This window comes from Colobus angolensis, unplaced genomic scaffold, assembly GCF_000951035.1.
Source record: "Colobus angolensis palliatus isolate OR3802 unplaced genomic scaffold, Cang.pa_1.0 Scaffold5, whole genome shotgun sequence".
NCBI classification, from domain to species: Eukaryota; Metazoa; Chordata; class Mammalia; order Primates; family Cercopithecidae; genus Colobus; species Colobus angolensis.
This window is the reverse complement of record NW_012118487.1, coordinates 2,183,295-2,198,571: the sequence shown is the minus strand read 5'-3', so window position 1 is coordinate 2,198,571 and position 15,277 is coordinate 2,183,295. Positions and strand designations below refer to the sequence as shown.

Below are 15,277 nucleotides of genomic sequence, written 5' to 3'. Positions count from 1 at the left end.
TCTCTCCCGCCGCGGGTTCTGAGGCAGGGGTGGAATGAAGGCCTCTGGATATGATTCCTCCCTCTCTAACTCCTTTTCCCCACTGTCCCATGGAAGTGGAAAGGCTGTGTGGTGGGCCCTCGACAGGAAAAGCGATGCAGTAGGCCAAGGACAGGCTGGCTCTAGGCGATGCCCCTGTGGTACGTAGACTGCCCCTTAAGTTCACTGAATTGAAACCTAAGCTAATACTGTCAGGCCTGTGGCACAGCTGGAAACCCAGATGATGGAGGAGTCCCATGGCGTGTAAGGCAGAGATTCAGACTCAGAAGTTAGGGAGGTGGCTTCTCACATCCCACGTGGTGGGAGACGAAGTCTGAGGTAAGAGTAGCGCAGTGCTCTTCTGATCTGATGAGAATGCGTTAAGCTGGTTTCCTGAGGGTCAAGGCAATCAAGTCTGCTGTACAAGCAATGTCTCATCCTTATTCCCAATATTAATTAAACCTTTGATATTGCCGTGTCCAAGGTCTTATTTCTGCCTACCGAATAACTCAAGATCTTGGGCTCCCAGATTTCCTTTTCCTTTTACTAGCCCTATCATCTATCTATCTATCTACCTACCTACCTACCTACCTACCTATCTACCTATCTATCTGCCTACCTATCAATCATCTACCTACCTACCTACCTACCGAACCTGCCTAACCTACCTAGCCTGCCTACCTATCAAGCCTACCTAGGTTATCTATCTATTTATCAATCTATCAATCTATCTATCTATCTCCCTACCTATCTATCTCCCTATCTATCTATCTATCCATCTATCTATCTATCTAGGACTTCTAGTAAACACAGGTTCAGTAAAAATTAACCTTAAGCTTTTTCTTCCTCTACCTCATAGTGTTCTCACAGCAGTTGAAAGAAAATGTTTCAAATGATAAATTATACAAATAAATAATGCTTTTTCTGAAAGTATGCTATGTATTCATCTACTGTCTTTATATTCTTCAAATGAGGAAAATAGGTTACACAACAAACATTTCCTTACAATAACTCAAATTTGTCAAAATGTGTTAACATCCTACTCAAATTAATCTTTGTTCCTAAGAGGAGAAAAAGTATAAAATGCTAATCTTACTAATAAAATAATAATAATATTATTATTATTGAGACGGAGTCTTGCTCTGTTGCCAGGTTGGAGTGCAGTGGCGCAGTCTCGGCTCACTGCAACCTCCTCCTCCTGGATTCAAGCAATTCTCCTGCCTCAGCCTCCCAAGTAGCTGGGATTACAAATGCCAGCCACCACGCCCAGCTAATTTTTTGTATTTTAAGTAGAGACAGGGGTTCACCATGTTGGCCAGGATAGTCTCGATCTCCTGACCTCATGATCCGCCCACCTTGGCCTCCCAAAGGGATTGCAGGTGTGAGCCACTGTGCCTGGCCTTTTAATTTTATTTATTTATTTATTTTGAGACGGAGTCTCGCACTGTTGCCCAGGCTGGAGTGCAATGGCGCAATCTCGGTTCACTGCAACCTCCACTTCCCAGGTTCACGTGACTCTCCCACCTCAGCCTCCCAAGTAGCTGGGATTACAGGCACACGCCAGCATACCCAGCTAATTTTTTGTATTTTTTAGTAGAGACAGGTTTCACTATGTTGGCCAAACTGGTCTTGAACTCCTGACCTCGTGATCCGCCCACCTCACCCTCCCAAAGTGCTGGGATTACAGGCATGAGCCACCGTGCCCGGCCTAAAATAATTAAAACAAGTGAATAACAATGTAATATATGATGCTGAGATAAGTTCTATTCAGAGTATATATCTAGTATTCTACATTTTCCAGGCACTTTAAATGACCTTCATTAAAAAAAAAAAAATTGAGTTTCAAACTTTTGAGTGTCTCAAATCATCAAGTAAATCATTTTTAGTTATCCAATTTTATGCAGGTGCAATTGGTAATACAAATTTCTGACAACCGTAGTATCCGTTCATCTGCGGTCCTTATATTCTTTAAGTGAAAGAACCAGACCGCACAGTAAACACAGTAGGAGCCCTCGAACCTGGCATTCTTGGGGGTGGCAGGAGGTCAAACAAGAATGACAGTGGAGATAAGAGTGTCCAAAAATGCCATGTGCACTTTACACTCAAAACGTGTAAAAAAAATTAGTTATTTCCCAATCTTTTCATTTAGGGCCAGAAGTGATTTAACTAGTGTTCGACTGTGAGAATTTAGCGTTGTCTTGCATAAACTATGGGCGTAAGAATTCCAGATTAGGTTTCTTTAAAATGGAGTATAAATTTTAAAATGCCCATAAACAATCCAAATACAGAATTCTTTCCCCCATCTTTTACAGTTGACTTAATATTCTCATCTACTTCAAAACAATTTTCTGTAGTGTCTTGACTTTGAAAGCATTCATTTTCTTAAAAACAAGCTCTCATGTCTTACTCATATCTCATTGGTTACATAATATTTAATTGAGGCCGGGCAGGATGGCTCACGCCTGTAATCCCAGCACTTTGAGAGGCCGAGGCAGGCGGATCATTTGAGGTCGGGAGTTCAAGACCAGCCTGACCAACATGGTGAAATCCTGTCTATACTAAAAATACAAAAAAATGAGCTGGGCGTGGTGGCACATGCCTGTAGTCCCAGGTACTAGGGAGGCTGAGGCAGAAGAATCGCTTGAACCTAGGAGGCAGAGGTTACAGTGAGCTGAGATGGTGCCACTGCACTCCAGCCTGGGTGACAGAGCAAGACTCCATCTCAAAAAAAGAAAAAATATTTAATTGAATTACATTTTATAATAATCCTTACAGGTTTGGAAAAACGGACTCTTGGTAAGCATACAGTTCAACTGGTGTGAGCCCAAGCGACTGACATTCTAGAGAATGCCTATGGCCTTCCAGTGGGCAGGGCAATGGGCAGCCAGCATGTCTTACGAGGAAATGAAGTGTGTTGGATGAGCAGACCAAACAGCTATGAAAACTCTGCCACTATGAGAGCTTTAACTGGCCTCAATTTCTTTTTGAAGTACACTTTATGTTTTACAATAATTTGAGATGTACAGAAAAGTTGCAAAAATACCACAGTGTCCCCTCAATTTCCCCCACTGTCAACATGACATTATTATGGTAAGTCTGCCACAACTAAGAAACCAACATTGGTTCGTGAGTTACCTAAAACTCTCTACTTCAATAGGATTTTACTGATCTCTCCATTAAAGTCCTTTTGCTGTGCCAGGACCCCATCCAAGTCACCACACTATTACCAGTCAGCATGTCTCCTGAGCCTCTTCTGCTCTGTGGCAGTTCCTTGAACTTTCCTTGTTTTTCATAACCTTGACAGTTTTGAGGAATACTAGCTGTGTATCCTATAGAACGTCCCTAATCAACATTCATCTGTTTTACTCATGATTAGACTGGGCTATGGGTTTGGGGAAGAATACCAAAGAGGGGAAGTGGCCTTCTCATCATATCGTGTCAACCATCACATCGTCAGCAGGACTTTCCAGTGAGGATGTTAACAATTACCTGGCCACGGCAGCATCCAATAGGCTTCTCTATTGTAAAGTTACTTATTTTCCCCCTTCCCATACTCCACTTTTTGGCAGCAAGTCATTATGTGTAACCCACATTCAAGAAGGCATTGGAGGCGGAATTCATCTTAAGTATTTGAAATTAAGTACTTGAAATCTACGTTAAGTATTTGAAATTCTTCTGTAAAGAAGCATTGTGTTCTGTCTCCCATCTCCCATTTACTTATTCATTCAGTTGTTTACGTCAGTATAGACTCATGGATAACTATTTATTGAGTTATAATCCAATAGTACATGAGTTTGTTCCAGTTTTGTCCACTGGGAGCTCTTTCAGGTTGGCTCGTGGGTCCCTTTGACACGGCCCATCCTTCTCCTTTCTGAGTATTTTCTTCCTTGTTCTGGTATACACGGCGCTCTAGCCTCAGCTTGTATTTTCCCTGCCCCAGCCCTAGAATCAGCAATTTCTGCAAGGAGCCCTGGTTTCTTTTACTAGAGAATGGCATTAGAAACCCAGATCTGGGTACTGGGTGTGTTCATTTTTACTGGGGTGTCACTGCTTTAGGTCCTCTCACAGCAGGCAGAACTAGGACATATGTATACGTATAACCCATGCATACACACACATCTATAATTATTTCTGCTTCTCTCCATCTGAATCTATATTAAGCTAACTATGAATTCTTAATGACATTTTGGACATACGCATTACTACATGGCTCATTTTAGCCTTCTACTTATCTGTAACTTCCCTCTCCAACAATAAGAAACCTGCTTCCCTCCATCTATCGGTTTAATATTAAGGACTAACTTTCTACCTTTTTCTCTACTTCATGTAATTCTATAAATTTATCACATGTAATGTCCACATTTCATTGAAAGAATGTATAACCAGGAGCAGAAATAACAAAAATATGAAATACTTTTCAAGTTCTCCAAGTTCTTATCACAACAGTGAAGAAGTGGACACTTTTTTTTTTTTTAACCATTGAGACCACTGGATCCCTTCTGATTACAGGCTCTCAGGAAAGTAAACATCATCAAAAGAGGATAACTATATTTTGTCTTTTCATTTCGCCACAATGTCTTGTTGTAGCCGTTATTTAGAATAACTATACATTTATCACCTTCCACAAGAAGTTTGAGTTATCAAGGCTGGAAGAATTTATGTTAAAGAGGAAGAAGAATTTGTGAGAAATCCTTCCGTTTTTACAATCATTAGGGTCATGGATTTCTTGACAGTGGCCAATGAAGGCCAGAATTATATTTGATTAATTAATTCATCTTAAATCTGTAGATGTTTTAAAAAAACTTAAAAATCTACTGAAATTTCAGATCTGGCTATAAGCTTCTATCTTTGAAAAGCTGTCACATTTGGAATGATATTATCACCTTCAGTGTATGAACGATAGAGGTATTATTGCCATAATATCATTATTAATAAAAATATTGTTACCTTTAAGACTCAGTGGACTGGTCAACATTGATCTACCATGGGTGCCTGGCTGGCAATAAACAATTAAGACATCATATTCGGAAATGCTTGATGCGTATTACTTCAATGCTTTGGTGTTACTGTCAGGCCTCTGAGCCCAAGCCAAGCCACTGCATCCCCTGTGACTTACTCGTATACGCCCAGATGGCCTGAAGTAACTGAAGAATCACAAAAGAAGTGAAAATGCCCTGCCTCACCTTAACCGATTACATTCCACCACAAAAGAAGTGAAAATGGCCGGTCCTTGCCTTAAGCGATGACATTATCTTGTGAAATCCCCTTTCCTGGCTCATCCTGGCTCAAAAAGCTCCCCCACTGAGCACCTTGTGACCCCCGCTCCTGCCTGCCAGAGAACAACCCCCCTTTGACTGTAATTTTCCTTTATCTACCCAAATCCTATCAAATGGCCCGACCCTTATCTCCCTTCGCTGACTCTCTTTTCGGGACTCTCCCGCCTGCACCCAGGTGATTAAAAAGCTTTATTGCTCACACAAAGCCTGTTTGGTGGTCTCTTCACACGGACGCGCATGACAGTTATGATCTTCTCAAGGGATTTAAAAAATACATGTGAAACCAGGCCAGCTACTGGCATTTTTAGTATTCAGTATTTTTGGAGATGAGAGCTCGCTCTGTCACCCAGGCTGGAGTGCAGTGGCACAATCTCAGCTCACTGCAACCTCTGCCTCCTGGGTTCAAGTGATTCTCCCACCTCAGCCTCTCAAGTAGCTGGCATTACAGGCACGTACCACATACCTGGCTACTTTTTTATTTTTAGTAGAGACGGTTTCACCATGTAGACCAGGCTGATCTCGAATTCCTGGCCACAAGCGATCTGCCTGCCTCAGCCTCCCAAAGTGTTGGGATTACAGGCGTGAGCCACTGCATCTGGCGAGATTTTTAGTTTTACTTTACATTATTTCACTTGCTTTAGAGCTAAAGTTTTCTATGGCATTACTAAACGTATACAATCCAATTAATGTTTTAAAATAGTGGCAAGTAGGAATTAGGTATTCTCAATTACTCCTCCTTTCAATACTGTGTCTTTTGGTAATGTTTTTCCAGTGTTTAACAGGAAAACCACTGCAAGCAGGAAATAGATAAAATTAGCTTATCGGTTCCAGCAACTACTTTTAATAATTTTCACCTGGCACAATTCACTTATTCAAGAGTAATTACTTTTCTTTTTTTTGAGATGAAGTCTTGCTCTTTCACCCAGGCTGGAGTGCAGTGGCGTGATCTCAGCTCACTGCAACCTCCGCCTCCCAGGTTCAAGTGATTCTCTACTTAGCCTTCTGAGTAGCTGGAATTACAGGCGCGCACCACCACACCCAGCTAATTTTTTGTATTTTTAGTAGAGACCGGGGTTTCATCATGTCAGCCATGCTGGTCTCTAACTGCTGACCTCAGGTGATCCGCCTGCCTCAGCCTCCCAAAGTGCTGGGATTACAGGCGTGAGCCACCACGCCCGGCCCTCAAGAGTAATGACTTGAATAGGAAGTACTAGGTTTAGTATTGTGGGAGATTCAATGCCAGGAACAAGGCTACACTAACAGTCAATATTAAATAAAGGAGTTGTTTTTCTATGGATTATAATAATTTTCTCTGAAGACTCTTTCGCGGCCAGGCGTGGTGGCTCACACCCGTAATCCCAACACTTTGGAAGGCCAAAGCAGGTGGATCACTGGAGGTCAGGCGTTTGAGACCAGTCTGGGCAACATAGTGAAACCCCGTCTCTACAAAAAATACAAAGATTAGCTGGGTGTGGTGGTGCACAGCTGTAAGCCTAGCTACTTGGGTGGCTGAGGCACAAGAATCGCTTGAACCCGGGGAGACGGAGGTTGCAGTGAGCTGAAATCACGCCACTGCACTCCAGTCAGGGCAACAGAGCGAGACTGTGTTTCGGAGGAGGGAAAAGAAAAAAAAAAACCAACTTTAGTTTGCATTAAAGAAACCAATCTTAGTAGCCTGAATTTACCAGAGGTGAGCAAAATTATTTAAAACACATAGGTATGACAAGAATGTGGGCTCTGGAGTCAAACTGAGTTCAAATCCCTATTTACCTCCTAATAAACATGACAAGTTAATGGACCTCCCTAAGCCTCAATTTCCTCTTCTGTAAAATGCAGATAATACCTATGAGCGTTAGTCTTGAGGCACAAGTGCTCAATTAATGTCAATTTGTAATATAATAAACTAGAGGCCGGGCGCGGTGGCTCAAGCCTGTAATCCCAGCACTTTGGGAGGCCGAGACGGGTGGATCACGAGGTCAGGAGATCGAGACCATCCTGGCTAACACGGTGAAACCCCGTCTCTACTAAAAAATACAAAAAACTAGCCGGGCGAGGTGGCGGGCGCCTGTAGTCCCAGCTACTCCGGAGGCTGAGGCAGGAGAATGGCGTAAACCCGGGAGGCGGAGCTTGCAGTGAGCTGAGATCCGGCCACTGCACTCCAGCCTGGGCGACAGAGCCAGACTCCGTCTCAAAAAATAATAATAATAATAATAATAATAAACTAGAATAGACGTTAGTGGTTAATACTTTCTCATTTGTCAGCCTCTCTCTCTATTTCACATCACTGCTGTATGTGGATCACACACTGCCCCCAGACTGAACCACATACAGTGCTCTCCATACTGGAAGATACTTTACACTTCTTAGAAATACTCTTCCCTTCCTGGACTACTTAGCAAACTCCTACCCTCAAGATTCCGCCCACACACCTCTCATTTATTTAGTCACTTACTCATCATCCAACTTTTTTTTTTTTTTTTTTAACACTCGCTGTGAATGGCACGCTCGTTCTGGAAACACATCTACCAGCAATTAACACATGCGGAGCTAGCACTGCTCAGAACGCCTACTGAATATGCATCTTAGGTCATCTTCCTTTTTAGAATCCTGATCCCACCTGCTACACGCCTGGTGAAACCCCAGTTACTTGCCAGTAAGATATTGTCCCCCAAATGTACTTATCCTTGTCATGCGCGTCCGTGTGAAGAGACCACCAAACAGGCTTTGTGTGAGCAACATGGCTGTTTACTTCACCTGGGTGCAGGCGGGCTGAGTACAAAGAGAGTCAGCGAAGGGAGATAAGCGTGGGGCCATTTTATAGGATTTGGGTAGGTAAAGGAAAATTACAAAGAGGGGTTGTTCTCTGGCAGGCAGGAGTGGGGGAGTTTTTTGAGCCGGGATGAGCCACGAAAGGAGATTTCACAAGATAATGTCATCGCTTAAGGCAAGGACTGGACATTTTCACTTCTTTTGTGGTGGAATGTCATCGGTTAAGGCGAGGCAGGGCATTTTCACTTCTTTTGTGATTACTTTAGGCCATCTGGGCGTATATGTGTAAGTCGCTGGGGATGCGATGGCTTGCTTGGCTTGGGCTCAGAGGCCTGACAATCCTGTTTTTGTGCATTGAAAGCTTTGCTCAGTTTATAGTTTCTACGCCCATTACTAAGGATAAGTCAGATATCCAGCTGAGATATAACTTTTTTTTCTGAAAACAATGTGAGCTATGGACAAGTACGCTGTGATTAAAGGGAGAAAAGCTGTAACGACTCCCAAAATTTCCTTTCCTTATGAAATGTACATATGTAACAGGAAGTTAAAAAATAACTACCAGACTTAACGCATACTGAACAGATATCTTGTTTCAAAGAAAAGATATGAAATATAGAGGCACTTTCACCACACAAATATCCCATTACATATGCTAACTGCAATATTTATGTTCAAAACTCTAAGAACGTTTCTGATACTCTTTGAAGGCAATTCCTAAAAATGAACTTCTGTGCAAACCTGAAGGTTCAATGCATGTGTTTTAGAAAGGAATGCTTACTGAATTTAAACAAAAGGGAAATTAGCAATATGAACACGTGATCACCTCACAACTCTGACAGCAGTTATCTCTGCACTGCCATTCTTTAAACATCATTAAAAGGTATTGCGAATAGTTTAAGTATTAAAAATATGTAATGTAAGAACGATTCTATATATTTGAACAGACATTTATGTTCAAACATTCATATGAATAAAAATGCTTAAAACCACCCCTTGGGTAACTAACAACATAAACCTGCGATTGCAAATTTTATGGCTCTTACTACAAAACAAAAATTAGAATGAAAAGACCACTTATCTTAGAGGACAAGCATGAGCTTGTCTTCTAACAGCACAATAACAAACGTATTTATTCCTCCGTGCTTTCAAACGCATCAACAGAAGGGAATCATTAAAAATGTAGGGGAAAAAAAAAACACTAGGCTGGAGCTTTGGTGTCTACGCAGATCGTTCTGGAAAAGCGCTTAGGGAGAGTCTAGGGAGCAGCTCTGACGTCAGCGGCAGCCATCGGAAGTCAGGTCATGTTCTACAAAAGCAGTGACGCACGCCCGGCAGCACCCGCAGGGCAGGAGGGCGCCATCACCAGCCTCGCGGGTCCGAATCGCACGCGTCCGGGGCCGCTCTCCCGTGAGGAGAGCCCGGCGTGGACCGGCGTGACGGCCCCAGCGTGCTGCGGCCTCTCCCCGAGGGCTCCTCCACAAGGATCCCTGCGGGGGCCGGGCTCAGCCGTTGCCACTCGGGACAGCCATCCCCTCGAATTCGCGCTGGCGGTCCCTGCCTTCACTTCCCGGGTTGGGAGGCGGGCGACGGCGCGCGAGATGAAGGAACTTGCGTTCCCCGGCGCCGAAGCGGCAGCAGCGCCGTGCACAGCGGCTTCTGAGCGCGGCGTCGACGGGGAGCTGCACGTTTCCTGGTTACGTGCGCGCCGGCAGAGCCAAAACCTGCGGCCGAAACTCCCACTTCTCCGGAAGGATTAAAGAGCGGGAGCACTACCGGGAGACGTGTCAAACTCAGCGCGCCTCATGGCGGCCGCGGCACCCCTCCCGCCCGGGTTCCCGTCCGTCCACGCCCACTGACTTACCCTGCGCACGCGCGCTGAGGCACCGTGGGGCGGCCGCGGGCCCCGCCCCGAGGTGGGAGGGCCTGGCGCATCCGCAGCTGGCCAATCGGCGGATGGCCTCGCGCGCCCGTTTCCACCCCCCCCCCATCCTACCCCGCGCCGGGCTCCACGTGCCAGTGTTTGTGTACGTGCGGCCTTAGCGGGGCTGGACCGGGTCCAGGTGGTTGGGGATTAGCCTGCTCCGGCGCAACCAGAGCTGGGGCGCGGCTGCCATGGGCCGGCCCGCAAGTCCCAGCGGTCTTTAAATTCTCCCGTGCTGGGGACGGCGTGCCACTCTTACCTGCCGCGGTGCGGCGAGCGTCCCACCGCTCTGCACTTCCAAAGACTCCTGTCATCTGCCTCAGGCGGGAAATGCTGTTGCTGAATTGCAACCCCGAGGTGAGCTTTTGTCCTGCAGGCTCAAGTTTCCAGACGCGTCTTCTCGGGAACGCGGGGACTGACCACTGGGCGCTGCCTGGTCTCGCCTGGTCACAGCTGGTTGTGAAGGGCGAGGAGATTTCCAGCCCGGAGGGCCGCGGGACTGGACAAAGGTGAGAGAGGTGCTGGATCTGTTGTCTTCCCGCAGGTGGATGGTCTGAAGCATTTGCTGGAGACAGGAGCCTCGGTCAACGCACCCCCGGATCCCTGCGAGCAGTCGCCTGTCCACTTAGCCGCAGGAAGCGGCCTTGCTTGCTTTCTTCTCTGGCAGCTGCAAACGGGCGCTGACCTCAACCAACAGGTAACTATGTAACTGATTGTTGCTGTGTACAGCCCTCCCCTCCAGTCCAGATCCAAACAAACATTTCTCAGACGCCAAGAGTTGCTTCAGCTCTATAGCAGCGATGTCCAACAGAAATAGAATGCACGACACAGATGTAATTTAAATTTTTTTTCCAGTCTTTACGTGAGGACATGAGAAATTCCAAGTTTTCAAGTAGCCACATTAATAAACATGAAATTTTAGTATTTGACCCAATTTGTCCAAAATATTATCAGTTCAATATGTAATCAACATAAAGCAATTGCTGATTAGATATTTTGCATTTCTTTTACTCTGTCTTCACAATCCGGTGTGACAGTGTATCTCCAATCAGACTAGCCACATTTCAGATACTCTAGCCTTAAGTGGCTATTGACTCTTTGAACAGCACAGATCTAGTTTATTTCAAAAGAAGTAATTGCTACGTTACTGTCTCCCAGCAGCAATTCAAATACTTGTGAGCTATGTCCACAAGCATTCTAATTTCCTAAAGAATTTTTTTACTGTAGTTTGCATCTTCTGTTGAATATTGAAACATGGTGAATTTTAAATTGTAAACTTTTCTGGGGGAACTCTGTTTTTATTTGCTTACATTTTAATGTATGTGGATATGGCTACACGTTTTTATTTATTTATTTATTTAGAGACGGAGTTTTGTTCTTGTCACCCAGGCTGGAGTGCAATGGCGTAGTCTCGGCTCACTGCAACCTCTGCCTCCTGGGTTCAAGAGCTTCTCCTGCCTCAGCCTCTGTAGTAGCTGGGATTACAGGCACACGCCACCATGCCTGGCTAATTTTTGTATTTTATTAGAGACGGGGTTTCACCATGTTGGCCAGGCTCGTCTTGAACTCCTGACCTTAGGTCATCTGCCTGCCTCGGCCTCCCAAAGTGCTGGGATTACAGGAGTGAGCCATCACGAGCCACACGTTTTTATTGAGGAAAACGGTATGAAAAAGCAAACTAAGTTATCAAAAATAAGCTTTTACAGCTTACCGAGGGCAAAAAAAAGAAAAGCTTGAAGTAAAAAATTCAGTCCAAAGGAGATTTTCAGAAGGTTCCATACTGAAATGAATATGCAAGCATCATACATTCCTATGTTTCAAATTAGCCCAGGGAGTTGGCTATCCCTAATGTAATCACTAAAAGTATCTAGAAGATCTAAATAAAGGAATGAATGATAATCATTTCAGAGCATATGCTGGAATGAAGTTACAATAATAATCCACTAGTTATTTAAATTCTGCATTCCTGAAATCTCGCACTTGTAAACGATTATCAAGTGTTTTTAATTAGAATAGATGTTGATGCACATTTATATGTATCAAAAACACATTACTTCTTAAAGTGACTTAAGACTTCTCATTTCTGAAAACAAACCCAAAACCTGAACTGAGAATGAATATTAACAAAATAAACCCACGAAAAGTGTTTGTGTTCTCTGCCAAAAAAAAAAGATTCCATCCAGTACAATGCAATTCTAACTAGCTTCCTTAAATAGCTAATATTAGATGTCACTCACCATCTTCCACAAAAAGTCACGTGGGAGACTCTAAAATGTACTGTCTTACCTTAAGGATGTTTTAGGAGAAGCTCCACTACACAAGGCAGCAAAAGTTGGAAGCCTGGAGTGCCTTAGCCTGCTTGTAGCCAGTGATGCCCAAATTGAGTGAGTATGAAAACAGTGGCTTCACATTCCGTGTTTTCTTGGATTAAACTAATCAGACTCCTAAAGCTTAGTTACATGTGCTTTTAAAAATAATGCTTGCCTAATTGATAATTTAGTGTTAATCATTTAAATGTTAACTTAGGTTGTTAGTGCTGTCTAATAATACTCTGTTCGAGTAAGTAAAAAGTCAGATCCTGAGCAATCAGAGGTGCAATTTTGTTCATTATGACTGTATTCTACTTCAGTTTCAGTTTAGGAAAACCCATTCTGTAGTTCTCATTGACTACCTTTGGGTACTCATACACCGTATTAAACATCAAACAATTCTTACATTCATTCAGAACTGGAATGTCCACTCTATGCTGGATTCTGTTACTTGCTGAGGATACAATAGTAACCAAAAATGCAATTTCCCTATGCATCCTTTACTTCTTCTGTTCTGCAGTCAACATTTGTATGAGCCCAAAATTCCCTTGTAAGATATTTAAAAAAAGACTTAAGTTCAATTTTTCATTTAACTCAATTTTTATCATATTTTCAGTTTATGTAATAAGAACGGGCAAACAGCTGAAGATCTCGCTTGGTCATGTGGATTTCCAGACTGTGCCAAGTTTCTTACAACAATTAAATGCATGCAGACAATAAAAGCAAGTGAACACTCCGATAGGAATGATTGTATTCCTGTGCTCAGACAGAAACGAAGTTTTGGAAGTGCAGAAAATAGCAGTGGGAAAAGGAAGTGTTGGTAAGTAACTCAGTTGCTGTTTTCCTCCCTCAGTGATTGATCTCATTTGCATAGCATTTATTATTCCATTTAATATCGACACTCTTATTTCTGGTAGTGGTGTTTCATTCTCATTAACATCTTAATACTGGTTAAATGAGTCTAGAGACCAAAAGTGGGCCTGCATGGTGGAAGTGTGGGGATAAAACTCATTTTTTTAAAAAAGTTTTTAACGTCAACATGTTTTTTAAAACCAGATGTCACGTGGGTCATGAAGAAGTCTGAAGAACGCCCTCATTTCATGCAGATCTATAAGCTCCTGCTTTTGGCTTTACCATATGTGTGTCTAAACTCCTTCTGAGAAGGAGGAAAAACTTTCTTCCAAGTGAAGATCCATTTCAGAACACATGTATTTACATGCCTATAACATGCTGGTTGTGTATGCTTTGTCTTTTAAGTTTTATTAAAGGAATGTCTAAAAAATACATTCTCCGTGCAGTATTTTCAACCTTTGAAAAAGGTCATAATTTAAACCGTCAAACTAGAACCAGGATTTAAGGTGAAATTAAACTGATTCTTTATTCACAAATTTATAATACCACTCTACTGCAGTCTTTGACTCCAAGAGATTTTAAATCATATTTGGTCGCTGAGGAAGACATAAGTTATAGTATGCATCCTTGTTCCAAAAGTCTGGACCCTTCCATCCGCACCAGCCCTGGATAGAGGAGAAGGGAAAGGGAAAGCCTTTTACAAAGTTACAAGATGATGTCATGGAAATCGTGACATCAGGCTCTGTCAGCAGGACCTTGGAATGAGACTAAATGGCTTTATCATTCAAGGATTTGAATTCCTACTAAGCATAGAAAAGTAACTTACCCTTTAAGGTAGGTTTTTTAACTTTTAATTCTATATAATTCATCATAAAAATCATTTAAAAAAAACTTACTTACAATTGTTAGTCCAGATACCACACTTCACTGATTCTGAGATGTGTAGTTTTACTGCTTGAAACTGATAGCATGTGACAGTTGAACTAGCAGTCAGTTTTTCTGAATAGTCCATAAAGGACTGTAAGAGACCATTCAGTGGCATCTTGGGATTGAAGCACTGTAGTGAGAAACCTCAGCTTCCCCCTGCCTGCCACTCTGCCCTTTCATTTCCAAATCCCAGGTGTTACTCAATTCTACTTTCTGTGTTTCATGTCAGTATTCATCCTTTTTGCCCGCAGAGAAAATTACTTTCAAGCAAAATCTCACTTAGAATATGAAAATTTCTCAGATTTCTTCTAGGACCACTGAGTTAGAAGGAAACTTGAAGGAAAAGCCAATAACTGGTCTGTATTGTATGATTCTCAAATGAAATGCTTTGAGAAATCCTTGCGAGGAGGCTGAGACTCTGAAAATACCACAAAGTGAGTGACAAGCAGGGGTCTGACTTCCTCCTAAATAAGATACACATTGTAAAAAAACAAGTAAAAAATCCTCCACCAGTCCAACCCCCCCACTCTCCCTAGGTAACCAGCATTCTATTTATCATCTCATTTTTTCAGCAAAACTTTCTCTTAATGTCCTGTTTTTCTTAACAAATAGAAAAAAGACTCACTCTGTTTTAACCTTTTTTTGATCCTTGTACACATGAAGGCCTTATTATCCAGGTAACCAGATCCAAATTTCTTAAAGGAGAAATGGGTAGAGAGGGTGTCAAAATGGGATTGTATAGGGACATGGTGCTTAGGACATGCTTGTTTCCTGAGAGACGACCAGCCTGGGAACTTCAAACAAGAAAGCACCACAAGAAGACAAAGGTCAGGCAGAGATGGAACTCTCCTCTGGCCTCCTGGGTTTCTGGAGTCAAGTGAATCAATAGTTCTAACGGCAGGACCTTGGCTTCACAGTTTCTTGTGCATACAAATAGAGCAAGGAGGTATCTGCTGTTGAAAAGTTCTACAGAAATATAACTGGCAAAGATGGAGACTGCAATTCTCAGAGAAAGGAACCAGGTACAATCCCTTACTCTAATTGTTCAGAAACCTTATCTAGATAATGCCATGTAGTGGAGTCCCTTGAGCCAACCAGAAAAGTAAATTTTGTGATGAAAATAATTAAGGCTTCTCCCTGCCTTTAAGAAAAAATCTAAATGCCTGGTTCACAAAGACCACCCCCGCTTTTTTTTTTTTTTTTTT

At 42.9% G+C, this 15,277-nt stretch overlaps 2 protein-coding genes across 4 annotated transcripts in view; one reads left to right on the top strand and one right to left on the bottom strand.

Moving 5' to 3' along the window:
- Positions 1 to 9,868: 9,868 nt before the first annotated feature.
- Positions 9,869 to 15,277, top strand: part of ANKRD37 (ankyrin repeat domain 37) — a 9,284-nt gene continuing 3,875 nt past the window's right edge. The window contains exons 1-5 of one of the 3 annotated variants that reach the window (XM_011959537.1): positions 9,869 to 10,341; positions 10,529 to 10,681; positions 12,277 to 12,368; positions 12,910 to 13,113; positions 13,350 to 13,577. In XM_011959537.1, the coding sequence (XP_011814927.1) occupies positions 10,315 to 10,341; positions 10,529 to 10,681; positions 12,277 to 12,368; positions 12,910 to 13,113; position 13,350 (477 nt within the window). In that variant the 5' untranslated portion in view covers positions 9,869 to 10,314 and the 3' untranslated portion in view covers positions 13,351 to 13,577. Of the gene's footprint in view, positions 10,342 to 10,528; positions 10,682 to 12,276; positions 12,369 to 12,909; positions 13,580 to 15,277 lie in introns of those variants that run through there. The other 2 variants (XM_011959538.1, XM_011959536.1) reach the window with 2 other exon arrangements.
- UFSP2 (UFM1-specific peptidase 2) overlaps positions 13,646 to 15,277 on the bottom strand; it is a 26,892-nt gene continuing 25,260 nt past the window's right edge. The window contains exon 12 of the mRNA XM_011959539.1: positions 13,646 to 13,810. Within this exon, the coding sequence (XP_011814929.1) occupies positions 13,724 to 13,810 (87 nt within the window). The 3' untranslated portion in view covers positions 13,646 to 13,723. The remainder of the gene's footprint in view (positions 13,811 to 15,277) is intronic.